The 24,523-nt window shown below is 58.0% G+C and overlaps 1 protein-coding gene across 1 annotated transcript in view; it reads left to right on the top strand.

Annotated features, from left to right (window-relative positions):
• The window catches only part of SPNS2 (SPNS lysolipid transporter 2, sphingosine-1-phosphate), a 35,296-nt gene extending 11,261 nt beyond the window's left edge, over positions 1-24,035 (top strand). Inside the window, exons 2-13 of the mRNA XM_058560024.1 lie at positions 2,282-2,347; positions 11,774-11,910; positions 16,011-16,162; positions 16,382-16,448; positions 17,823-17,965; positions 18,260-18,412; positions 18,528-18,717; positions 19,083-19,148; positions 21,078-21,176; positions 21,265-21,428; positions 21,931-21,977; positions 22,569-24,035. Coding sequence (XP_058416007.1) covers positions 2,282-2,347; positions 11,774-11,910; positions 16,011-16,162; positions 16,382-16,448; positions 17,823-17,965; positions 18,260-18,412; positions 18,528-18,717; positions 19,083-19,148; positions 21,078-21,176; positions 21,265-21,428; positions 21,931-21,973 — 1,280 coding nt within the window. The 3' untranslated portion in view covers positions 21,974-21,977; positions 22,569-24,035. The remainder of the gene's footprint in view (positions 1-2,281; positions 2,348-11,773; positions 11,911-16,010; positions 16,163-16,381; positions 16,449-17,822; positions 17,966-18,259; positions 18,413-18,527; positions 18,718-19,082; positions 19,149-21,077; positions 21,177-21,264; positions 21,429-21,930; positions 21,978-22,568) is intronic.
• Positions 24,036-24,523: the final 488 nt, after the last annotated feature.

The following is a 24,523-nucleotide window of genomic DNA, read 5'->3' as shown; positions in this document are numbered from 1 at the left end:
AAATGCCATCATAGAGCCTCACGCAGGACCTGGAACTTAGCAGAACCAGTAACTGGTGGCTCTTAGCTCCCGGCCACAGTGGGTCCAAGGGGCTCATATCTACATCCCTATGTGTCTTCCCCTTAGAACTAACTAATCCTGGTGTGACAAGTGCTAAAACAAGGGTGGCCAGGGAAGAATGGGGGCAACTAATTTATTGAGGGTGGTGGGAGGGGGGTAAATCAGGGAAGACATCCCAGAAGAGGAGGCATCTGAATTAGTCTTGAAGGAGTGGCAGGAATTAGCACAGCCAGCAGAGTTGTGCCAGGGTAGAAGAGGAAGCATATGCAGTTGGGGGGCCATGAGTAGTTTGGGGTGGCTGGAATATGGGGGAGGGGTGGTGTCCTGAGAATTGGGGCTGGAGGGTGGGGTTGGCAGGGCTGAACCTGCAGCCCTGTGGCCTGGTGAAGGGCCTGGGTCCTCCCCTGAGGCACTGGGGAGCTGCAGGTGATGGTGACTATTCGAGAGAGGGATGTGATCAGACCCACGCATCAGGAGGGGAGCAGAGGCCCTGGCTCAGGAGTGGGAATGGGCTGTGGAGCTGGGAGGGGGGTGTGGGTGGCTCCTCAAGGTTGGGCCCAGCCATGCCACCCATAGGCCCCGACGGAACTCTGGGCCTCAGAGGCCAGGTCGGGGCACCTCAGAGGTTCCACTTGGTGGCCATGCCATTCGCAGACCTAGGACTGGCCCCTGGCTTCCGCCTTCAAGGCAAGACCATAACCCGCCTTGGTTATTAAGTCATTAACTGGGCCTCACTCAGCCTCTTCATTATGGGTAATTATGGTAAATCCACTTTGGGCATTAACAAGGAGGCAGCCAGCTTCTCTTGGCTGTCAGGCTGCGGGGACACAGCCGGTCTGACTCTGCATCCCGGGACATAGCTCAATGTTCTGGCCCTGGGTCTCGAGAGGGACAGTGATGCTCCACTCTGCCCCCTTCCATGCCCCCAGCCACCAGACGGGACCTCCATACGGTGCTTGGAGATTCCCTCTTCCCCCACTTTCCTGTTGTATGACTTTGAACACATGGCTTAACCTCCTGTGCCTCAGTTTCCTCATCTGTCCAGTGGGATAGTTGTGTCAGCTTCCTAGGATTGTGTGAGGATTAACCTAGGAAAGCACTTATAGTTCAGTGATGCGAACCATCATCATTTTCGATGCTGACATCACCATCATCACCGTGAAGAGCCCTGGGAGTCCCCCGAAGGCAGGGTCCAGTCCCTTTGTCTGGCCCCTATATGGGGAGCTGCTGAGGCAAGCCCTGTCTCCTCCTCCTTTCTCCTCTGTCCCCTCTCCAGGCACGTGTGTGGTGGTCAGGGGGACTCTGGCCTGTGGCCCAGCCTTCTGCTGTCCTTAGAGATAAGCTGAGGCGGGGCCCCTGGGGCCTGCGGGGCTGGGGCTTGTGTTTACTTAGGAGCCCTGGTTGAATGCTACAAGGGGGTCCAGGAGTCTGGCTCTGTCTGTCCACAGCTGCCGGTGGTTTCTAGATGTTCTAGTTGCCCCCTTGACATGCAACGCCCTGACGGGAGAGCAGAGGGGGCTGGGACTTGGGAGAAGGGCAGACATGGCCTCAAGAGATCCCCTTCCCCCAAGAAAGCAGGCCTGGAGCCCCGCCTGATTCCCTCTGCACCTCAGCTCCTGCACTGGAAAACTGAGGGTCCTGGTTATCAGGCTGAGGACAGCTGAGTGAGCATGTGTGTTTGCGTGTGTGTGCACGGGTGCTCATGCAGGTGAGCAGGGGTGAGTGTTGCCCGCGAGCCCCCTCTGCCCTCTCCTTGGCCAGAGGGCTGCCCCTGCAGCTTTCAGTGGCTGCCCACCTGCGCTCTGGGCTGTGGGCTCTGTGGTCTCCCCTGAGGGCGGGGCCCATGTCTATTCAGGTCCCAGCAGCAAGTCTGGGGCTGGGCCACAGGTGGGCGAGAGGCCCCGGCAGTCAGATAGGAGGCTTGGCTGAGTGACCCCCGAGGGGCCTTGCCTCGGACCCCTGCAGTGGCCGAATGAGGGGTGGGATCCTATGCCCAGGGTGAGCACAGGAGGCCCAGTGCGGGCAGGATGGAAGCTGGCCTCCAAGGTCCCTCGTGGCCTGGCTAAACCGGGGAGGGTGGAGTTCTCTAGATAGGGCCAGGCAGGGCCCTGCAGGGTGAAAAGAGGGCTGAGCTGGGACTGGGAGTCACCCAGGTGGGTGGGGGAGTGTGGGCACTGGGCATCAGACGTCACTGGTAAGCACCCTCTGTCTGCCCCTCCAGGCGTCCTTCTGGACATTCAGCAGCACTTCGGGGTCAAGGACCGAGGCGCCGGCTTGCTGCAGTCAGGTGAGGCCCCCCTCCCGCCCTCGCCCCTGCCCTGGCCTCCACCCTGCTGGCTCATTCCCAGCTGGGCTCTTCCCCGGTCCTGACTTGCTGGAAAGAGCCTGGGCTTTGTGTCCAGATGCCACTGTTGCCACTCACCAAGCCATCACTTCTTCCAGCCTCTGCTTCTCCTCTTGTCAAACAAGACAAATAACACCCGCCCCGAGGGGCTGTGGGAGATAGATGAGTGCAGGCCGAGGGCCCCAGTCCTTGGAGATGACCCTTCTTTTGGGTCTGGGGGCCTCCTCGGGACCCAGTGATCCATGGTCCCTCCTGAGGCTGGTTGGTGAAGGGAACGCCTTAGGTCAGTAAGTTGGGCAATGTCAATAGAACCTTGGTGATCCTGTTTCCATATCCTCCCCTGCTCCCAATTCCTTCCATTGCCACCAACTTGGAAGTCACCTCTTAGATGTCAAAGCAGGACACTCCCCCTGGTCAGCCCCAGAGCCGGTCCCAAACTCAGGAGCCTGAGAACCTGGATCCTGGGCTAGTCCTGGGCCTGAGGTTCTCTGCCCTGACCGGCAGGGAGGCAGGGCCCAGGCCCCCTGGGACTGGGCAGTGTGGCAGGTCATTAAGCAGCTATCCCAGCCTATCTGCCTCTCTCTCCAGGGTCCACATCTCCCTTGTCCCTGCCCTGCCCACTACATGGCCCCATAGGACCTGAGCTCCCGGGTCCCTGGCCCTCCCATTGGCTATGGCCATGCTGGCCGTGCCTCAGCAGGACCCTCAGGCCTGGGCAGAGACTCAGAGCTAGCGCTGCATCCCAGGGCTGGTCCTGACCCGGCCCCAACCTTGCTGCGTGGCTGGTTCCCTTGGCCTTGGAGTCTACTTGGCTGTGAGGCCCAGTCAGATGAGTGGGAGAAAGTTCGTGGTCTGCATTCCAGTCCGTGCACCCCTTCCCCTGCCCGGCTCTCTGGGGAGGGAGGCATGGAGCAAGTGGCTCTGTCCAGGAACCTGCCTGACCTGTCTAGGTGGCATTCCAGTATGCATAGTGCCAGGCCTCCACAGCTTCCGTGAGCTCAGGGAATGCCACAGCCACTGGGTCAGGCTTGGTGCCTGTCCTCATGTCCTAGATGGTGTCTTTGGGGCTCAGAGAGAGGGGGTGTGATAGCCCCAGGTCTCAGCCCTAACACATGAGGGTTGACCGAGCTAGGACTGGGGCAAGGCTGTGCGGTCCAGCACCTCCTAAGGGTGGCCAGGTCCCTGCCCCTGCAGACGTTACCTCCCCCAAGGACATGAGTCCAAGTCCCTCCCTGACCCCTCCACCCTTGCTGGGCCTTTCTGGCCAGGCCAGAGCAAGTCAGCCTGCCCCAGGGCCTGGGACAGGTCCTTCCAGCCTCCTGGGCTCTGCGTAATGCAGTGACCAGCACTCGCAGCCAGGAAGACAGAGCTCAAGCCAGATGGGAGCGTGGGAGGGAGCAGGCTGCTGGGCTAGTGTGGGAAGGGCGGGGGAGAGCCTAGCTGCCCAGCCCCTCCCTCCATGGCCCCTGAGTCACTGGGGACCCGGCCCGAGCCTCATCTCCTCCTGGTCTTGGCCTTGCTGACTGATCTGAGCCAGGCTCTGCCCCAGCCTCCTCCATTCAGCCCTCCTTAAGTGTGGTCAGGGCCAGGGCAGCCGCCCAGGGAGAGGGTGGGAGGGCTGTGAGGGTCACAGCGCTGCTGCAGTTATGTCCCAGGCTGCCTTCTTGGCTAAGGGTCATGCAGTCCCTGCTGATCCCTGGTGACCTGGCTGGAGGTGGACAAATTACCCACGGGCATCATCTTGTTTGATTCTTCCTCCTACGAGCTCCCTTTTGTCAGCTTCACTTTCTGGATGAAGGGACAGAGGTCCAGAGAGGGGAAATGACTTGCTTAAGGTCCCATGGCGAGAGAGTGGCAGGACTGGAATTGGGGTTCTGTCTGCTGTCCTCTTGGCTTGGGGAGGAGGCACAGATGGCCAAGGGACTGGTGAGGCTTGTCCCCAGTGTCTGAGAGTCTCGCATCTCAGTGTCCTCAGGGTAGGTGCCTCTGGGCCATGCTGAGAGTCCCCAGCACTCTCAGAGACCCTCTGGTCCCTACCCCATGGCCCTCGCCCTGCTACCTCCCCCTGGCACAGCTGGGATGGCTCCCGAGTGTCCTCACTCCTTCAGCCATCTCAGCCAAGAAACCAGGCGAGCTAGACCAGGATGTGACTCAGTGGGCAACCAGGCAAATCACCTAATTGGCCTGGGCCCCGGGCACCTGTCTCTTCCCCAAGCCCCGATAAGGTCGGAGCCAGGTGGAGGGCGCCAGCCAGGTGTTGGTGCTTGCCCAGATCAAAGGGCCAGGGCTGAGAGCCGGGTTGCCTGCTTATTTGTGGGCACCAGGGGCTGCTGGGCCAGGAGGCAGGGTGGGGGGTGGCTGAGGGTTAGGCCCGCACCTGCCCCTGCTGTCTCCCCTTGGGACCGGAGCATGAGAGCTGGCTTAGAAAGAGCCTACTTTCGGCAGCCCTCTTGCAGGTTGCTGCCAGCTCAGAGCTGGCCCCTGAGTCCCCAGCAGCAGCCATAGCTGAGCGAAAGCCCATAGCAGAGTTACAGCCCTTGGGTCTCACTGTTTTGGGAGATCAGGAGCCCCCATGGCCTATACCCAAAGGGGCGGCTAACGCTGAACCTGCTGCTTGGCAGGCCCTGTGCTGGGCTCTGCCATGAACTCAGTCTCTGCACTCAGGTAGACTCCCTCTATCGATGGGAACAGAAAACGTATCCAGTCCCCACCCAGGCAGGGAGGGAGCCTGGGGGGATGGCAGTGAGTGGGCACCTAGCTCTGCCTGGTGGCAGGTGGAGAAGACTTCCCTGAGGAGGGGACATTTGAGTGGGGTTTTGAAGGATGAGTTAGAGTTTGTTCAGGGGCAAGGACTTCCAGTCAGTTTGTCAGTAGATGTGAGAAGCTCTCCTTCCCCCTCCAAGCTGGATAAAATATACCAACATTTAAATTATATAGCTGAGCTTGAAAGCTAAAGCTAGCAGGGAAATTTCCAGGTGCCAGAAGCAAAGAGTTGAACTCACAAACAGGAACGGGAGCTGGTACTGAAGCCAAGTGGTACAGTCTTTGGGGACCAGGATATGTCTTAGAAGCTTGTTGCAGTATTTTTAATGTAAACATTTTTATGAAAGAATTTAAATCCACATGAAAAGTAGAGAGAGAATAGTACAACGAATCTGCACATGCCCATCACCCAGATTTATCAGAGCGTCAGCAGTCTGGCCCAGTTTCCAAGCTCAGGGGTTTCTTTGCCCTGAGCATTGGGCAGTGCCGGTGAGGGTTCTAATGTTGCCTGGGTGACTCAGTTTCCACCCAGAGCCCAGAGCAAGCTCCCTGATTTCACGCTGTGCCCCCAGGCCGGTGGACAGTTTTTCCATTCTTGGAAGGATATTTTCCTTCCTGGCTTTCTGCAGAGAGCTCGTCTAGCTCCTGCTTTGCACAGGCCTGGGACTGCCACCCCCTTCTCCATGTAGGCCAGTGTTGGCAGGGACCCCAGCAGGGGCAAAGCCAAAACTGCTCCTTAGGTATGTCTTCACGGCCCAGGGCCTGCATGGGACACGGATGACACTGAAGACAAACTCAAATTCCAAATGAGCAGAGCACACAAGAAAGCCCACCTTTGTGGGACGGAGTCAACCGGGCCAGAGAAGGTAGGAAAACCAGCTCCTGAAGAACTACAGAGAACAGACTTGTCTTAAAGGGGCTTAACATTGGGTATGCTTAATTTTCAAAGCTTGACAGGAAAGAGTAGAATTTATAAGGCAGGAATAACACATTATTAAAAAAGAACAGGGGGCTGTTTAAAAGACCTAAATTCAAAATTCCAGAAGTAAAAAATATAAGTATTCAAATTAAAAAATGTAATAATTAGATCAGTTAATTAGACTGGACCCAGTTGAAGAGAAAAAGAGCAAATTAGAAGATGGATGTGAGGAAATCGGCATAAACGCAGGTTAGGGAAAGCAGCGAGTAGGGGTGAAGGCTCTTTGTGGTGCTGCCTGGCTCTGGTGACTCGTGGTTCATCGGCTGTGGGCTAGAGTGTGGGGAGAATTGAGTTAGAGGAGGCTGCACAGCAGGCAGGACCTGACTGTGAGAGGCGTCTGGATTTTGTCTTGGGGCAGTGGGGAGCCACAGCAGGTTTTGGAGCAGGGCAGGTCCCTATAAGACATGTGCATCAGGGCGTTCACTCTGGGGCTCAGTGGGGGAATGGATGGCGGAGGAGGCTGGAAGGCAGCTCAGGGCTGGGGTTTGTGGGGTCGTGAGGAAGTGCCAGGCTGGGGGGTGGGAGAGGAGAGTGGGGACAGAGGAAGAGCCAGCTCAGACTGAAACCAGACAGTGCCTTTGCTTTGGGGCTGAGTCTCCTTCTGGCCTTGCTCCCTGTCCACTTTGGCCAGCCCAGCGACGTTCTCCCGCTTCGGCAAAGGCTCGGGTTCCGAAGGCAAAGCTGGGCAGCCCCTGTGGCTCTCCCCGCAGGGCCCTCCTGTCAGAAGGGAGGCCCAAGAACCTCTCTCCCCCTGAGGCCTGATGGGCCACCCCAGGGCTGACGTCCTGTGCGGGGTGTGAAGGAGGGGCGGTTTCTGTTCCTCCTGCAGGAAGTCTGAGTGTGGTGGGCTTTCAGGCACCGGTGGGGCCAGGCCATCCTGGGTCCTCGCCGTCGTCTTGGCTGGCTGGGCTGCCATCTTCCACATCCTGTGGGCAGGGAGGGTACTCAGCAGAGCCTGACCCCTGCCTGCCCCATGCCTGCCTGAGCACCCTCCCTGCCCACAGGATGTGGAGGATGGCAAGTCTTCTCCAAATAATAGGTCGACCGGATCTGGACTCTGTAAAAATAGCGCTGGTTCAGCCCAGGCCGAGGTGGGGGCTGGACGTGGGCTCTAAGGCCACAGTGTGGGATCCCAGGGCACCCCAGCTCCGACCTCGCCTGCCCCTGCTCCCGGACCACCTCTAGGCTCCACAGCTTCACAGATGGGGGCCCCTGGGGCCGCCTGCCAAGGCACAGAGCCCTGAGCGGGGGTTGTTCTGAGCTTCTGGGTGCTGGCCCCTCTGTGGGCCCCAGTGGAGAAGGTCTTCAGGCAGCACGCTGAGCCCTGGGACCTCCATGAGAGTGGACAGCACCTTGGGAAGGTTGTCCAAGCCCTAGGAGGAGGGAGCATCGCCTGTCTTACAGAAGGTTGAGGCTCAGGCCCAGGTTCTCGTGGACAGCCAGGGGCTCTGCTCCTCCCGCCCTGCTGTCCGTCCGGCCCTGCCCCCCCTGCCCTGGCTCCCTGCCTGCGGCTCCATTGTCCCAGACCTGTGGGCTCAGCACACGTGAGCTGCCCGAGGGCTTCCCCACACCCCGACCACAGGATGTCCTCGTGTGGGAGCTGCTGGGAAAGCCGCCCCTACTGAGATGGGGTGGGGCGGCCGGGCTGCCCAGAAAGCTCTCCTCAAACAAACAAAGACTATGGGGTTGGGGCTGGTGGGCCCGGGAAGCTTCTAGCTAGCTGGTCTTTATTTTCAGCGGAGCTGCCTGCTGGCGGAGTAAGCCGCTGCACCCGCGTCTGGGACAAAGTTGACACGTCCAGGCCTTTGCCTGTGCTGTTCCTTCTGCCAGGAACACTTCCCCTCTTGGCCCTGCCTGATTGTGTTCAGGCTCCTCCCTGGCCTGTGACGTCCTGGAGGGCCAGGAGGAATTCTCTCTCTTGTTTGCCCCAAGCAGAGGGAGAGCTGCAAAGGTGAATGTGTCTCCCTCTTGACCCTGGACTCCCTTGTCCCCACGGGGAAGGCACTGAGGGGCAGGCAGTGGTTTGGTGTCCCTGCCTGACTCGCTGTGTCCTCTCGGGCTCATGGCCCCAGCTGTGAAGGGGCAGACGCAGTGAAGTGCAGGTGGGTGCTTGGGAACTGTCAGCAGGCTGGGACCGGGGGGTGGGGACAGGCGTGAACCACCTCGACAGGAGCCCAGCCATAGTCTGGATGCCTCTGCCGACCCAAACGAGCCGGCAGTCCGCCAGGGGGAAGGAGCCAGGAGGGGCCGCCTTCCTGCTCTGCTGCGGGCAGGGGGTGGGGATGCACCAGGACGGCCAAGGTCTGGCTAAGGCCTGGGTCACCTCCTTCAGCCCCTCTCCACCCACACAGTGGGGCTTTTCCAGTGCTGCTCCTTGAAGAGGGAGAACAGAACATGCTGGGGTTCTCCACAGCCCTCTAACTAAATGCCAAACCTGGTCCTGGTGTGTAGAGCCCAGTCTCTCTGTGAGGCCCATCTCCCACTGCTCCCTCCATAGCCTTCCCAGGCTGCAGCCTGCCACTTCTGGCTATCAACAAACCCTGAACTTTCCCTGACCTTGGGAACATCAGCTGGGACCTTCCGTCTTCTCAGCCTGGCAGTCTGTAGTGTGATTTAGAGCAAGGGCTCTGGAGTCAGACAAATTGGGGTTTAAATTCTGGCTCTACCACATGCTAGCTGTGTGACATCACTTCTTTCAGCCTCTGTTGTCTCCTCTGTAAGGTGAAGATAATCTGTACTTATGTCCAGGGTGCATTCCTGGGCGTTGCCTATGATAAGTCCTCCACAAATGATAACTGCAGGTATTATTGACAATAAGACTTAGACCTCATTAACCATTATACTGTATTGCTTATTTGTAATTTATATTTTAGTACATATTCTTGAGTTTAAGTATTATCATCATGGTAAACTCCTATGCATCCTTCAATACCCAGCTCTGACATCACTGCCTCCATGAAGCCTCCCTTCACTATTCTGGGAGGAGCTGACCCTCCTTGCTGGTTCCCTGGCATTTTAGGGAACTGGGAAACCCATGGATGGGGTTTGCCCCCTGACCAGACAGGGGACAATTCCTACTCTGATTCTTTCTGCCCACTTGCCACCTAGCACAGATACGCACGGAGGGAACAATTCTTCCTCCTCCTGCTAACATGCATAAGTCCTGGTGAGACCGAAGTCTCTTTCCTGTCCGTATTCTGATCTGATCTCAGGCAGGTCCTGGGAGGCAGGCCCAGGCAGAAAAATTCTTTTTCTAGATATGAGGAAATAAGTTCTGCTTTGACTAATCTAAACAAGGACCCAGTATGGACGGAGGCCAGTCCACTCTGGGCAGGGTATGGCATTAAGTACCTTACAAGCTTTATCTTACCCGGTGCTCAGAGCAACTGGGGGGGGGGGAGTGTTGCTATTTTTATCTTCATTTTACAGATGAGGAAGTCGGCACGCCAGAGCTGGCTCAGCCTGGCTCAGGAGAGTCAATTGTTAAATTTTCAGGAATTGTGTGAGTGGGTTGTTAAACACAACCATTATTAAAAATTAAACTATGGAAACTTAAAATTAAACAATTTATATTAAAAACAAAGGTGATAAATACTTAACAGTCATCACTCTGTAATTATTTGACTATGTTTTATTATTATCTCTGTTCTTAAGGTGATTTACGTCAATCACATCTTTGTGGTAGAATACTCTGTAGACAATGCGGTGTGACTGCTCTTCTCTTCCCGACTCTGATCAGTGACATCAGATGGAAATCAGCCATGGTGGGAGTATTTACCCATGAAAATTGGCAAACACTACACATCGGGGCTTCCTCCCCTACCCCTTGTTCAGAGAGCCAGTTATTAAACATTTATCAGCATTCCACTGAACTGAGGCACAGAGAGGTTGTTGACCTGCCTGAGGTCGCCCAGCTGGGAAGGAACAGAGCTGAATTCGAGCCCAGGCAGTGTGTGTCTGGCGCCCAGATTCACGCACCCCTGTACTGATTCTCCCCGAGGACCCGGGCACAGAGTCAGGATTAACAGGTTCCCCTCACACCCATAGGCACTCGCTGTCCCGATCACTAGGGTGAGAGAGAGACAGTCATGTTCCTCCGCCCGGCCCTCTCTACCCGATTGTTCGCTTCCTTCCCTCCTTCCTCCCTCCCTCCTCCTCTTCTCCTGTTCCTCCTCTCCAGGGACTCGGGTCTGTGAGGTAGCAGCAGAGCCTAGGCGCACATTCGGCCTGGCGGTCAGAGGCCAGCCAACTGGCCACGTTGTCTGCCATCCCCGGGCTTTGTCTGGCCATCTGCCTGTCAGCTGTGGGACTGCCTTTTAGGGCGAGGAGGGGGGCTGCCTCGCTGCATGACCTAGGGCCTATCCTGCCTTGCTGGCCTCCTCATCCCACCTGGGACCTCCAAGGCCCTTCCCTTCACTGGCAGTGGCATCCCCATGGAGTCCTCTAAGGCTCTGCTGCGCTCTTGTTCTCGAAGAACAAAACCAGGTCATATCACCCTCTGCTCAGCATCCTCCGACGTTTTCCTTTCTGGCCCATAGAAGCCACAGTTATCACAGTGGGCCACAAGGCCCTGGCCTCTCCCCCTCGGTCCCTCTGCTCCAGCCACTCTGGCCTCTATTGTTCCTCAAATATGCTAAGTACACTCCCGCCCCAGGGCCTTTGCACTTGTTGTTCTTGGTGTAATATTTGCATGATTTGTTTCCTCCTCACCTCCTCCAGGTCTTCGCTGAAATGTCACCTCCTCTGACCCTCCTATTTAAAATTGTAACCTCTGCTTTCTCTCTCCCACACATACATTTCCTCTCTTCTGTTTCTGCCCTTTCTCTCTGCTAGCACTTGTCACCATCTGACGTACTATATTTTTTATTTTATTATCTGTTCCTCCTCACTAGAATGAAAGCCTCAAGAGGGCAGGAATTTTTGTCTGTTTTGTTGAATGAATGAATGAACGAACAAATGACAGTTTCCAAATGTCAGAAACCTCTGCAGCCTGCTGGGAGTGAGGGTGGTCGAGTGATCCAGCAGGTACAAGACCTGGGGTTCCAGGCCCAGTTCTGCCCTGGTTTGCTGTGTGATCTTGGGCAGGTCCCTTCCCCTCTCTGAACCTTTCCCAAGTATGATAAGGAGAGCAGTGTGGCAAAGTATACGGAACACTGGCCCTGGAGGCAGACAGACAGGGGGTCAAATCACCCCTGGGACATTTACTGCCGATGGGGCCTTGGGCAAGTCACACCTCCTTGAGTTTGTCTCCCCCTGTGAAGTGGGACGGGGTTGGAGGGACACATGAGATGCTGTGTGGTGAGTCCCTAGCACAGCTGCTGGCACAGTTTGTTCAGGGAATAAGTGTTTACTGTTTTAAAGTACCCAAAGTGCTCACCCGGCACTGGACAGACTGGACCTGCATTGAAGCGGATGGAGCCGTAGAATCACCCTGCCCCGGAGGGCTTGTCCCCAGCCTCCCCTGGGCCCAGGCTGGCCGAGGTCGCCCTCTCTGGGGCTGCTTCCTCAGGCCCTGGCCCAGGCCGGGCTTTTTCTCCCGGGCGCTTGGCCGCCAGCTGAGTGGTGGGGTTAGGCAGGCTTGGCCCCAGGGACCCCGCGCTGCCCTCAGCTCCCCTCTCCCTGCACAGTGTTCATCTGCAGCTTCATGGTGGCTGCCCCCATCTTCGGCTACCTGGGCGACCGCTTCAACAGGAAAGTCATCCTCAGCTGTGGCATTTTCTTCTGGTCGGCCGTCACGTTCTCCAGCTCCTTCATCCCCCAGCAGGTGAGGCCTGCCCTGTTTCCGGCCCAGCATCCCTAAATGTCCCGTCTGCGAGGCCTGGTTCCTCCAGTGGGTGGCTAGCCTGACTGACCTACCCCTGTTGAGATTGGGTGTTCCAGCCCCTTTGCCTGAAACCTAGACAGTGTCTTCCAAATGCAGTGGGAGGAGGGGGTCTTTGCGTACGTTTATAAACTGGCCCTGCAGACAGGGCCTTCCCTGTGCTGGCCTGATCGGAGGGATTCACAGCCCCATGTGGCATCGTGACTGTTTCTGAGCTGCCTCTGATTTGGGGAGGATGCAAGGAACAGGGGGAGCAAGTCTGCCAAGGAGTCAGGACCCTTGGGTTCTAGTCCTGGCTCTGCCTTCATCTTGCTGTGTGACCCTAGGTAAGTCACTACTCTTCCCTGGGCCTCACACAGTTTGCTCTTTGTCTGACGACCTGCTAACTCCTTGGGTCAGAGTCCTAGGGAGGCAAGCATCAGTTCCACATGAGGAAGATATTTCTTACTCTGCTCCCACAGTTCTGGGTTTGAATATCCCAACTCTGTTGCCCACTTCGCTTTGTGATCTGGAGAAACTTACTTAACCTCTCTGAAACTCAGTTTCCTCATCTTTAATATGAGGCTAGTGCTTCTCAGCTTGCAGGTTTGTTGTGAGAAATAACAGAGCTAATGAAAGCCCAGACCCTGGAACCTGGGAGGTATTCAACAAATCATTATTTCTGTTCTTTCTTCCAAAGAGGAGATATGTTGCTTTGTGAGGTAGTGAGTTTCCCATCGATAGGGGTATTCAAGCAGAGGAAAGAAAATCACATGATGGCAACTGTAAAGGGAAATAGAGGAAAAAGGAGAGAAGACTAGGATCTGTCCTCAAGGAGCTTTCAGCCTAGGGGACAGCGGAGGAGACCCCAGCCCTGTCCTTGGGAGCACCCAGGCTGGGGGTGGGAAGATGTGACAGGAGCTCCCACGCTCAGAGCCTTCAAGATGTGCAAAGTGCTGAAAGTCCTCGCTGAAGAGAGCAGTTTCAAAACTCATGTGGTCAGGGAAGGCTTCCTGGAGGAGGTAGCATTCGAGCTGAGCAGGCAGGGCAGGGAGATTAGGCCTTTTGGTGAAGATAGGATGGGCACAGGGAGCACACTCATGGGAGTGTGTCGAGAGAAGGAGGAGGAGAGGGTTTTGGCTGGAAAGGAAGGCGGGGACCAGGTCGTGGAGAGCCTCGAATGCCGGGTTGGGGGGCCTGGGCTTCCTCCTGAGAGCAGTGCTGGACCCTGAAAGAGTCTGAAGAAGGGCAATGGTGGGTCAGATTTACACTGATCGAGAGGAGGTTGGAGGCGAGGGCAGAGAGAATCGGCAGGTTTGGGGGGATGACTTTGCGTCCTGGGGCAGCTTCACGGAGGAGGGTCAGACCCAGGTGAGCTCCAGGCCCAGAGTGTCAGGTAGAGTCTGATGGCCACAGTCAAAAACGGGGCCTGGACCAGAAGCCTCTAGGGCCCCTGTCCTGCCCCTGGCCAGACCCCTGGTCATCCAACCTCTGCGGCTGCCTCTGGGATTGACCGGTGAGGCCGGGACCACGATGCCAGGGCTGGGCCCCGCTCTGGGTACGTGGAAGGGAGGGGGGGTGGGGAGAGAAGATGAGCGGTGGCAGGGAGAGAAACAGACAGATCACCTCCAATTAATTTATAAATTCATTGCAATCACAATCCGAGTCTCATGGGGGTTTTTCATGGACCTTGGCAATGTGATTCTGAAGCTAATTTGGCAGAGAAAATGCCCAGGAACAGCCAAGAACATTGTGAAAAATAACAGCGAAAGGGAACTTGCAGTATCAGTTATCACAATCTGGCTATTCTAACTAAAACCAAGAGATCAATGAAGCAGAGTCCTCCTTTCCATGGGAACCGAGTGTGGGGTGAAAGCTGCATCTCAGATAAATGGTTTTGGGAGAAGTGACTATCCATCTGAATTGAAAATAAAGTTTAGTCTGTACTTCAAACCATACTTCAAAATAAATTCCAGATAGGTGAAAGGAAAGTAAAAAGCAAACTGTGAAAATCTAGAACTATACATCAACAAGAAAAAGACAAATAAGACAAATAATCCAGTAGAAAAATGGGCAAATTATAGTGACAGGCAATTCCAGGAGAAGATACCCAAGTGGGCGATATAAACGCGGGGAGAGACGGTGCTCGCCTCTCGAGTAATCAGCGACATGCAAATTAAAACAACAATGAGGTACCATTTCACACCCATCAGATTGGCAACAATTAAGGCTGACAATACCAAGTGTTATTAAAGCTGCTGGTGGGGGTGTAAATTGGTAGAGCCTCTTTGGAGAGCAAAATGGCAGGATTTTGTAAAACTCTGTGCACATCCCACAACCCAGCCTTGTGCTTCGAGGTATGTACCCAAGAGAGAAACTCCAACTCGTGGACACGAAGTGACATGTGCATGCAAGGGTGTCTGTTGCAGAATTGTGATAGAAACAAAGAGAAGCAATCTAAATGAACATGACCGGATGCCCAGACCAAATGGGGTGTCTTCACACTATGAGATTCTTGACAGCAAAAGAATGAACTAGATCTATATTAACCAGCATAAAGGGGTTTCCAAAAGTTAAGAATGAGGGAAAACAGGAAGAATGCAGGATCAGATGCATGGAATGGTCCTTTTTTATTTTATTTTTTAACAGCACACAGAAGATGCTAAATGTTGTTCACTGGTACGTGTATGTATATTCACACATGGTACATGTATGCAAGGGTAGAGATGGATTCACACAAAAGCGCGATATGGCGGGTTCCTGGGGGAGGAGGAGGGATCAACAGGACCCCCATCAAAGAGCTCTTACCTGCTTGCTCTTCTGAGAAGGAGGATTGAGGAAATCGCTCCCATTCTCTTTCTCTCTCTCAAATATAACAACCATAAAATATTAGAGAATATTTTTATCATTTGGGGATGGAGTAGCCTTCCTGAGCAAGATATGAAATCCAGAAGCCATTAAGGGAAAAGCAACAGATTGGACAGCATCAAATTAAACAACATAGAATAAAGCTTCCGTATAGTGAACCCCCCCCCCATAAACAAAGCAGAAAGAAAGATGACAGAAAATATTTGTGATGTTTATAATAAAGGGTCAATTCCCATGATACATAAAAAACTAACAGAATCAATACAAGAAAGACAAACAACCCAACAGCAAAATAGGCAAAGGCTATGGGCAGATGATTCCCAGGAAAAGAAGCAGAGGCAAGGAGCCAGGGGAAGACCCGGAGAGGGAGAGAGGGAGAGAGGGAAAGAGCCTCAGAAATGGGAGGTGCAGAGATGGACAGGCAGAGCCTGCAATGTAGAGAGAGGGCCAGGAAAGAGATGGGCAGAGGGAGAGAGGAAAACAGGGAGACCCGGAGGAGGGCTGCATGTGGGCGATACTGGCCGGATGGGTGGTCAGGGTGGGGCCGGGGAAAGATGACCAGGCTGGGTTCTCAGGCCCTTGGCAGCTAGGGGGATGGAGGGGCCGGGTCCACATCAAAGGGGTAGTACCACTGGCAGCTGGCACGGCCCCACCCTTCCTGGTTCAGCTGGGCTTTGCTCTTTGATGTGTGTGTGGGGGAGGGGGCGCTGAGCCCACCGGGCTGCCCGGCCCACTCTCCACTTACAGTGGGTCCTCAGTGCTACCAGGGTCAGCCCAGCTGCCCCGCCTGGGGGTGGGACACAGAGTGGAGGGTGACTTGAGGCCCCCAAGCTGGGGCCAGAACTCAGGGAGGAGGTCTCTCAATTGGGGGAAGGCAGTGGAGACACAGGCTTATGTCCTACATGCGCATGGGGACAGAGGGGGGACTGTCTGGGCCATACTTACAACTCTCAACCTGTGAAAGTCCAGTCCCATCCCAGCACTGGGCCAACCAGACCCAGTCAAAACCACTATCCAGAGGGGGAAACCGAGGCCCAGAGTGGCTTGGGGGTGTAGTCTTTGCTGAGGCAGGGGTTGGGCTTCATCCTCTCCCCTGGCTCCTGGACCCTGCAGGGGGTGAGGAGCAAACTGGGGACCAAGGACAAGCAGGCAGAAGAGCAGGATGGTCCCCCAGCTTTCTCTGCCCCTCCCCACAGCACTTCTGGCTGCTGGTCCTGTCCCGGGGCCTGGTGGGCATCGGTGAGGCCAGCTACTCCACCATCGCACCCACCATCATCGGCGACCTCTTCACCAAGAACATGCGCACGCTCATGCTGTCTGTCTTCTACTTTGCCATCCCGCTGGGCAGGTGAGGATCTGGGCAAGGTCTCCTCGGACTTCCCACCACTCCCTCTCCCTGAGATTCGGCCTTCTGTGACCTAAGCTTGTGGCGGTCAGCCTTGGAGAAACGCCTGGATCAGTTCCCTGGGTGGCTGGGTGGTGGTCGCGGCAGCCAGCCTGTCTCATAGACTGGTGGGCATACTCCACCCCCGGCCCGTCCCCCCTGACTGTGCCATCTTCTCTGCAGTGGCCTGGGCTACATTACTGGCTCCAGCGTGAAGCAGGCGGCTGGAGACTGGCACTGGGCCTTGCGGGTAAGGACACTCCAGACCAGTCCTTGCCCAGGGTCACCCAGAGATTCAGGGACAGAGCCCAGGCTAGGATGCAGGCCTCAGCCTCTAGGTTTCCACCTTTTGGGCCTGGGCTCTTCTAGATTAGTCCACATTGAGGTGTCGGGGGCCCAGGTGTGAGGGGAGCCAGACTCAGCCCCACCACCCTGAGGGCTCCCAGTCTGAGAGGACGGACTCTCCCACCACGTCAGGAAATTCCAGGTCCACGATGGCACTTCCTGCTTCGAGCCCTGGCACTGTGCTCGGGTGAGACTGAGACCAGACCTCTGTGTGCGGGCGCCCGGGTCTGGAGCCACTTCCTGTCCCGCGGGAGGATTTGGGGCAAGTCTGCCAAGACCCCAGGACAGTGCAATCAGAGGAAACAGAGATCCCCCATCTCCCAGAGGAGAGGAAGCTTAAGACAAAGTGTTTTTTCCTCAAAAGCAGGAAGGAAGCAGCCTCCGTGGAATTTCTTGATGGGGGTGAATGGAGAGGAACTCTCCAGCTCATGGGCTCCCAGGCCTGGTGGGGGTGGGGACAGACCTCCCTGTTCTCATGAGCCGGGGGAGGAGCTGGTAGACCAGAATCCAGGCTGCCAAGATGTCCTTCTCCCGTCTGGAGAGTCTGTTCTCGACATGGGGCTGGACACAGGGAAGACCCAAAGGGGGCCCGAGCCTCTCTTCTCCTGGGGCCCACATTGGCCCCTCCCAAATGATACCCTATCTAATATATTAGCTGGAAGATTCATGTCCCTTCCCAGCACCCCCCAGGGCGAGGACCCCACCTGGGGAACTTTCCCAGATCTAGGGATGTGAGCAGGGCTGATATCTGGCTCCCTGTCCCCAGGAACTCTCTCTCCTCCTCTCCTAGTCATCATTCCATGTCTGTCCATCTATCTGTCTTTCCATCCATCCATCATCCATCCACCCACCCATCCATCCATCTACCCACCCATCTATCCATCCATCCACCCATCCACCCACCCATCCATCCATCCATCCATCCATCCATCCATCCGTCCTTACATCCATCTGTCCGTCTCTCTGTCCATCTATCCAGCCATCTGTCCTCCCTCCTCCGTCCATCTGACCATCCATCCCTCCCTTCTGTCTACAGTCCCCCCTCCCATCTTGCCCCTGGTCTGGACAGTCCATTTTGAGTTCCTAAGCCTTTTTTTGCTGACCTCATCTCCAGTAGCTTTGCTCAGCAGCCCAGTCAGGCAGGCTGGGCAGATACTGCCCCAGAGGAGGAACTCGGAGCCCAGAGAAGGTGTGGCTTGCCTATGCCCCTCTCCTGGTGCAGCAGAGACAAAGCCGACTGGGCCCTGGTGTCCTAACTTGGTGCTCCTTGCCTTGCCAGGTGTCCCCCATCCTGGGCATGATCACAGGAACACTCATCCTCGTCCTGGTCCCGGCCACTAAGAGAGGCCATGCCGACCAGCTCGGGGGGCAGCTCAAGGCACGGACCTCATGGCTCCGAGACATGAAGGCCCTGATCCGAAAGTGAGTGCTGTGGGGAGGGGTCTGGTAGGAAGAGGGAGGGGTGCTGAGATGAGAGGACCCTCCCACAGGGTGACCCACCCAGCACCCTTGGCCAGACTCCGTGCTGTCTCCGCTGCCATGGGTCACAATGGGAGTGACATTTTGGCCACTGGTGTTTATTATTCCTGAGGCCTGAGCCCTCACTCCCGGAGCCCAGAAGGAGTGAGGAAGAAAAGGCTGCCTCCTGGGCCCCGCCCCTGCCCGCTGCAGGGGTCCTGGCCCCCGCTCAGTGTCGCTGCCCCGGCCTCTCCCCAGCCGCAGCTACGTCTTCTCCTCCCTGGCCACGGCGGCCGTGTCCTTCGCCACAGGGGCCCTGGGCATGTGGATCCCGCTCTACCTGTACCGCGCCCAAGTTGTGCAGAAGATGGCGGAGACATGCAACAGCCCGCCCTGTGGGGCCAAGGACAGGTGGGGCCCCGCCGGGGGTGGGGTGGGTGGCGAGGGATGCTGGACGGGAGCGCCAGCCCCTCTGCCCCAGCCTCAGCACCCCCAACCCGTGCTCTGCCGGCCTCTGTCCCCACAGCCTCATCTTTGGGGCCATCACCTGCTTTACGGGCTTTCTGGGTGTGGTCACGGGGGCAGGAGCCACGCGCTGGTGCCGCCTGCGGACCCAGCGGGCCGACCCACTGGTGTGTGCTGTGGGCATGCTGGGCTCTGCCATCTTCATCTGCCTTATCTTCGTGGCCGCCAAGAGCAGCATCGTGGGGGCCTATGTGAGTGCAGTGGAGGGTGCGAGGGTGGTGGGGGGAGCCGGGCCGGGCCCAGGCGGCTCTGGAACAGGAAATGCAGTCTGACTTGTGGGGCCCTCCTTCCGCGCGGGAAGGCTCCATTCCTCTGCCTGCTCTGCTTTGTCCAGGGCCTGTCCAGGGCTCTGGGTGTCCTTCAAGGCTGTGGGTCTGGCTTGAAGTCTGTAGATAATCCACAAATTCCTCATGGGCCTGACTGCCTGGAGGTGCAGGCCCCAGGCAGGAGTAGGAGGGTGTGGGGGCTCCCTGCCAGCAGCCAGGGTTCAGGGAGCAGCCTGGAGCCAATGGTGGGTGGAGGGCCCCTGATGGTTGCTCTGGTCTCTCCTGGACAGGTCTGTATCTTCGTCGGGGAGACGCTGCTATTTTCTAACTGGGCCATCACTGCGGACATCCTCATGGTGAGTCAGGCCCAGGCTGACCCAGGCCTCTTGACCTCTTGGGGCAGTTGAGGAGGGTGGGTGAAGAGGTGGAAAAGCTGGCAGGGCTTGTGGGGCTGGATGGGAAGGAAGCCATGCCGGGAAGGTGAGCCTGGAGGCAGGGATGGGATTTGAGGTGTTGGGGTCTGCATCCGGCAGGGCCTGGAATCAGAGGGTTGAGCAGGCGGAAAGGGATGGATGTGGGGACTGGGTGGGGAGGGGGCTGTCTGGAGGCTCAAGTTTGTGGCCGGGAGGCTGGCAGTGCCAGGCTGGCACGGAGGTGGTGCTGCCTGCCAGGGCTCCTCCCCCAGGGTCTGAGCTGCCATGGACTCTGCCCTCTCAGCTCAGCCTGGGTCCCAGGGCGCCTGCCTGAGCGCCTGCGGCTGGAGCTGGGCGGACAGAGGCTGTCTTCACAGGGTCAACAATGGGCTGCAGACCAGCCTGCCAGGGACAAAGGGCCATCTGAGTGCGGCAGGGGCTTGTGTCCCTGGGCAGGGATGGGTGCAGCCTGGGAGGAACTGGGAGGGGGCTGTGGCCCTGGTAACTTCAGCAGTCTCGGAGGAGGGGTGTGGTGGTAGGGGGCTAACACCAGGTCCTGTCCTTGGAGATGCTCCAAAGTCAGGGGCAGGAGAGGATTGGGAGAAGGGAGTGCAGGGGACCCGCGGTGGGGAGAGTGTCTGGGAGCTGCCAGGGCAGGCCCAGGGGCCGGGGAGGAAGGACTCCTCATGGGTCGGTCCTCAGGGCGAGAGGGTTTTGCTGCCACAATACGGGACAGCCAAGGAGATCAGAGTCTGCCTGGTGTTGGGGCCTCTGCTGGCTCCTCTCCTTCGGGAAGCCTGCCTTGCCCCACCCAAGCTTCCCTGCATATCTGTCTCCCCCACCAGTCCCCGGGCTGGGGCAGGTGGGGGGAGGTCTGACTCAGCTCTGTGCTTCAGCATGGAGCGAGGCAGGGTGGGGGGCCCTTCACAGGCCCAGACTGAAGGGAGGGGTGAGTCTGTCTGAATCGAGTGCCCTTGGTGCTGGGCAGGACACCCTCCTCCGCCTCCCCCCAGGGGCAGCCCCAGCTGCTGACATGGTTTAGGTCCCAGGGAAATCATGTCCCATTTTATTAAGTGTCACAGCCAAGTGACTAATTATTGCTGGAAATGGGGCCACACCGTCCCAGCGGATCCAGGTCTCCCCGCCCCGACCCACAATGGGGTGCCCAGTGGGCACTGGCTGCTCTCGCAGACTGTCCACAGAGGCTGGAGCTATGACTAGACAAGGCAGCTGGAGCTCGGGGGCATGGGCTGCCCAGGGCCCCATGGAGCTGGCTGCTGCCTGCCCCGCTGCTCCTCTGCTGACCTTAGCCCCCCCGCTTTGGAGCTGCAGCCCCTGTGAGTCAGGCCGTCTGGGTCTGATGGGGGGCCCAGCGGCTCCTGGCATTCGGTGCTGGGGGTGCCCCTGGGTAAAGTGGAGGCTCTCCCAGGCAGGGTCCTGCTTCACCCTCCCTGCCCCCCATGCCAGGCCAACCTAGGCAGGTCCTTGTGGAGGGGGAACCGAGATGGGTCTTTAGCAGTGAGATGAGGGCGAGAGACCCTCGGGGTTCTGGTCCCAGCGCTGCCTGACTCCCTGTGTGATTCCTGGGGAATGTGTGCCTCTGGGCCTCAGTTTCCCACGACCACTGCGCTTGGCTCCCCACCAAGAGCCAAGTGCAGCACGTATGGCATCTGGTCTCATGAGCTGGAGGGCAGAGGGCCTGGCTGGAGGAGGGGGTGGGAGGAGGGGAGGACCCAGGAGGGTGAGGGATCAAGACACCAGGGTGGAGAGAGTCCGAGGGTGTGGGGGCTTCAGGAGGGTCATGTCCCCAGGGATGAGGCCAGGTAGGTGCGCCTGGCTTCTGTGGCCTCTGACCTGCCGCCTCTTCGGCAGTATGTGGTCATTCCCACGAGACGGGCCACCGCGGTGGCCCTGCAGAGCTTCACCTCCCACCTGCTGGGGGACGCCGGAAGCCCCTACCTCATCGGCTTTGTGAGTAGCCTGGGGGCAGGAGGGGCTGAGGTGGGTGATGGGCTTCAGGAGCTGGCCCTGCCCTGATGTCCGCCCCCAATCCTCGCAGATCTCCGACCTGATCCGCCAGAGTACCAAGGACTCCCCGCTCTGGGAGTTCCTGAGTCTGGGCTACGCCCTCATGCTCTGCCCCTTCGTTGTGGTCCTGGGTGGGATGTTCTTCCTCGCCACTGCTCTCTTCTTCCTCAGCGACCAGGCCAAGGCTGAGCAGCAGTGAGTGGGGGTGGGGTGGGCCTGCCCCGCGGCTGTGACAGCCTCCGCCTGGGGTGGTTGGAGAGTGAAGTGGGTGGGTCACTTGGCCCAAGGGGTCCCTGCCCGGCCCCCAAACCTTCCCATCTTTGTGACGCTGCCTCCAGCTCACAAGTCTCCGTCACACACCCAGCATTGGCCTGGGTGCTGCGGGAGCCCTCGGTGGCCTGGGCTGTTCATGGTGGTTCTAGACCCGGGTTTTTCTCGGCAGTTAATGGTTTTCAGAGCGGGGACCCCCTCCCCTTCCTTGTCTTCTCATTTTCTGACTTCTTTCTCCTCTCCTCTTTACTCCTCTCTCTCTCTCTCCTCTCCCCACCCCTGGGCTCTCCCACTTCCCCCTGGGGCTGACGAGGTCCCTGCCCAGCACGTCCGGTCAGCCAGCCCCCGTGATGCGATGTGCCAGAGCAGTGCCCGGGCCCGGCCCTCGCTGATCCACCACCTTGACCTCCGCCCGTCTCTCCCCCAGGGTGAACCAGCTGGTGATGCCGCCCGCATCAGTGAAAGTCTGAGGCAGTGAGTGCAGCCCACAGGGCTGGGGGGGGGACTCCTTGTGGGAGGGAAGGGGTGGGGGTGGGGGAGAGGGAACACTGGGCACAGCACTTGGGGAATGTTCTGGAAGCAGGAGCGGCATCTCATGAGTCACCTCCTGCCTGAGCACATCCCACCAACCCTGGATTTGGTCCTCTTCCTCCTGAAATGTTGCCCAGTTGACTGGTGGATCCATGGGAGGGGGCAGGCTCCCTCTTCCAGTAAATCAGCTCCCCCTTCCTTCCTCAGAAGGGCTGGGGGCATAGGTCAGGGCTGGGGCTGGCCAGGAACTCCCTGCTGTCCTGATTCTGTCCTCCCAAATCCTCCTAGAGGGGCCGGGGCCCAACTCCTTTGCCCTTCCTCTAGGCCTGGCCTCTGGGGGCTGCAGCTTCCCAGCAGTGCAAGACCCAAGGTCACTGCCCCCACGCCTGGCTCCAGCAGACCCACACCCCTTTCATGCCCCCAGAGTCCAGAGAGAGGCCTATTTCTCCAAACAGCAAGGAAAATAGAGAGGAGGGAAGCTGGAACGGCCCCTCCCAAAGGCCCGCCTCTGACCTCTAACCCCCCTCCCTCCAGGTGCCACTGGGACAATGACGAACCCTTGCTCCCACCTAGTCTGGGAGGGGTCCTCCGGCATCCTGGCTCTGCTGGGCTGTTCCAAAGCTTTCTGTGTGACCCACGGCTGGCCACCGACCCTCCCTGGTCTGGGACTGCTGAGTGGCTGTGGCTCCATGAAGAGGCCATGTCCTCAACTAACCTGGAAGGCTGTGTGTGCTGGCGCCACGTGGTTGGACAGACTCCCAGTCCTGTGTTTGGGCTGCAGGGCCCCAGGGGCCCAGGGAGAAGACAGCCCCTAGTGGGTGTGTGGGGAGAGCCTGGCCTGACACCGGCTTATGTGATCCTGGGCAAGTCCCTGCCCTCCCCGGACCGTGGGGCCAGGGGGCTGGACTTTACCATGCAGCTTGCCGGGCACGGCACTATCTACAGCTTAGGAGACCCACCAGCTCCTGGACCACACGGAGAAGAGGTGGCCCAGGCCTCAGAGTGGCACTTCAGGCTCTGAGGCTCCCTGAAAGGCCTGGTGTGTGGTGACCACGGCTTTCTGACTGGGCCTCTGACCTTGAGGACGTTGGACTCAACCTGGCAGAGCCAGGCACCCAAGTCGCTGGGCACATCCCAGCCTGGCTGGTCACTCTGGAGGACACTTGTCTCCACTGCCTTGGGCTGGCTCTCAGCCTGGACGTCTTCCAGGTGGGGACCATCCACAGACAGGGAGCTGGCATCACCAGGGGTGAAGGCCCTGGTGGCAGCTCTATACCACCTGTGCCCCCAGGCTCGAGATCTTTGGGGGTTGTCCACTCCTACAGGGCTCCTTGCAGCCTCTGCAGCATCTCCTGTCCATCTCCTCTCTGACCCCCAACAGAAGCCAGAACCAACTCTGGCCCCCAGGCTGGGCCCTTTCCAGGAGTGGAGCCCAGGGGACTATTCCCAGAATCCACGGGGCAGTAGCCAGGGCTCTGGCTGCCAGAGGAAGCAGCCATCCACCAAGGTTCCTGTCCCAGGGAGTAGCCCAGTGGAGGTTGAAACCCACTGGGAGAGGCCAACACCCTAGAGCCACCTCCACCCAAATGCCGGCTGCTGCTGCTCTCACGCACATTTCCACAAAGCCCACTATTGCCCCCAACCTCTGTCCACCCCATCCTCATCGCCACACACCAGAGTACAGCTGCCAACTTCACACTACACCTGTCCCCTGGTGGACTTGTCATAGCCTCCGTGCTCCACTCCTGCCCTGCACATTTGCTGGAATCAAGGTGGTTCTGGTCTGGGGGCCCCTTGTGGGCAGCAGGAAACCCTAAGAGCCAGCTTAGACAATGCTTTGCCCCATAGTTACTGGCTGGTGTGGCTTCAGTGGTGTGTAAGCTAGTGGAATACCCACTCCCCACCAAGCTCTGGGGCACCCTGGGGGCCTGACAAGGGGGTGGGCTGGGGGAGGTGTCCCCCAAAGACCAGCCTCGCCTCCACTCCCACCCCAGCCTCAACTGGGGCCCCAGCAATGTTTTCTTGTTGTACAAGAACCAGGTCCAAGTGTTGCCTCCTCTTCCTTCCGGAAGCCAAACTGCTCCTTTATTTTTTAGAGCTGCTGATTGTGAATCTCAGAGTCTTAAGAGAGAAGCCAAATATATTCCTCTTGTAAATGAAGAAATAAACCTATTTAAATCATGCCCTGGTGGCTCCTGCAGCAAAGCAGCCCAGGGGTGGGGGGACAGGAGGAGCAGTCACACCTGTGCCCAGCCAGCATGGGCGACCTGTCTGAACACCAGAGCCCTGGCCCTGGCCCACACTGCCGGGGAGCCCAAGTCCCAGCCCCATATAGGTCAAGTGTGTTCTGGGCTGAGAAACAGGCCGGCCAGAGAGTAGAGGCAAGGCCCAGCCCAGGGCCAGGGGTCTCTGCTCCCCCTGGGACCAGTGGAAAAGGACTCAGGCTGTGCTTCCTGCAGCAGGACCTCCCGGCAGGCTGGCAGCACCCA

Source organism: Diceros bicornis, chromosome 18, assembly GCF_020826845.1.
Source record: "Diceros bicornis minor isolate mBicDic1 chromosome 18, mDicBic1.mat.cur, whole genome shotgun sequence".
Taxonomy (NCBI): domain Eukaryota; kingdom Metazoa; phylum Chordata; class Mammalia; order Perissodactyla; family Rhinocerotidae; genus Diceros; species Diceros bicornis.
Note: the sequence above shows the minus strand (reverse complement) of the source record. Positions and strands in the feature narration are given on the sequence as shown.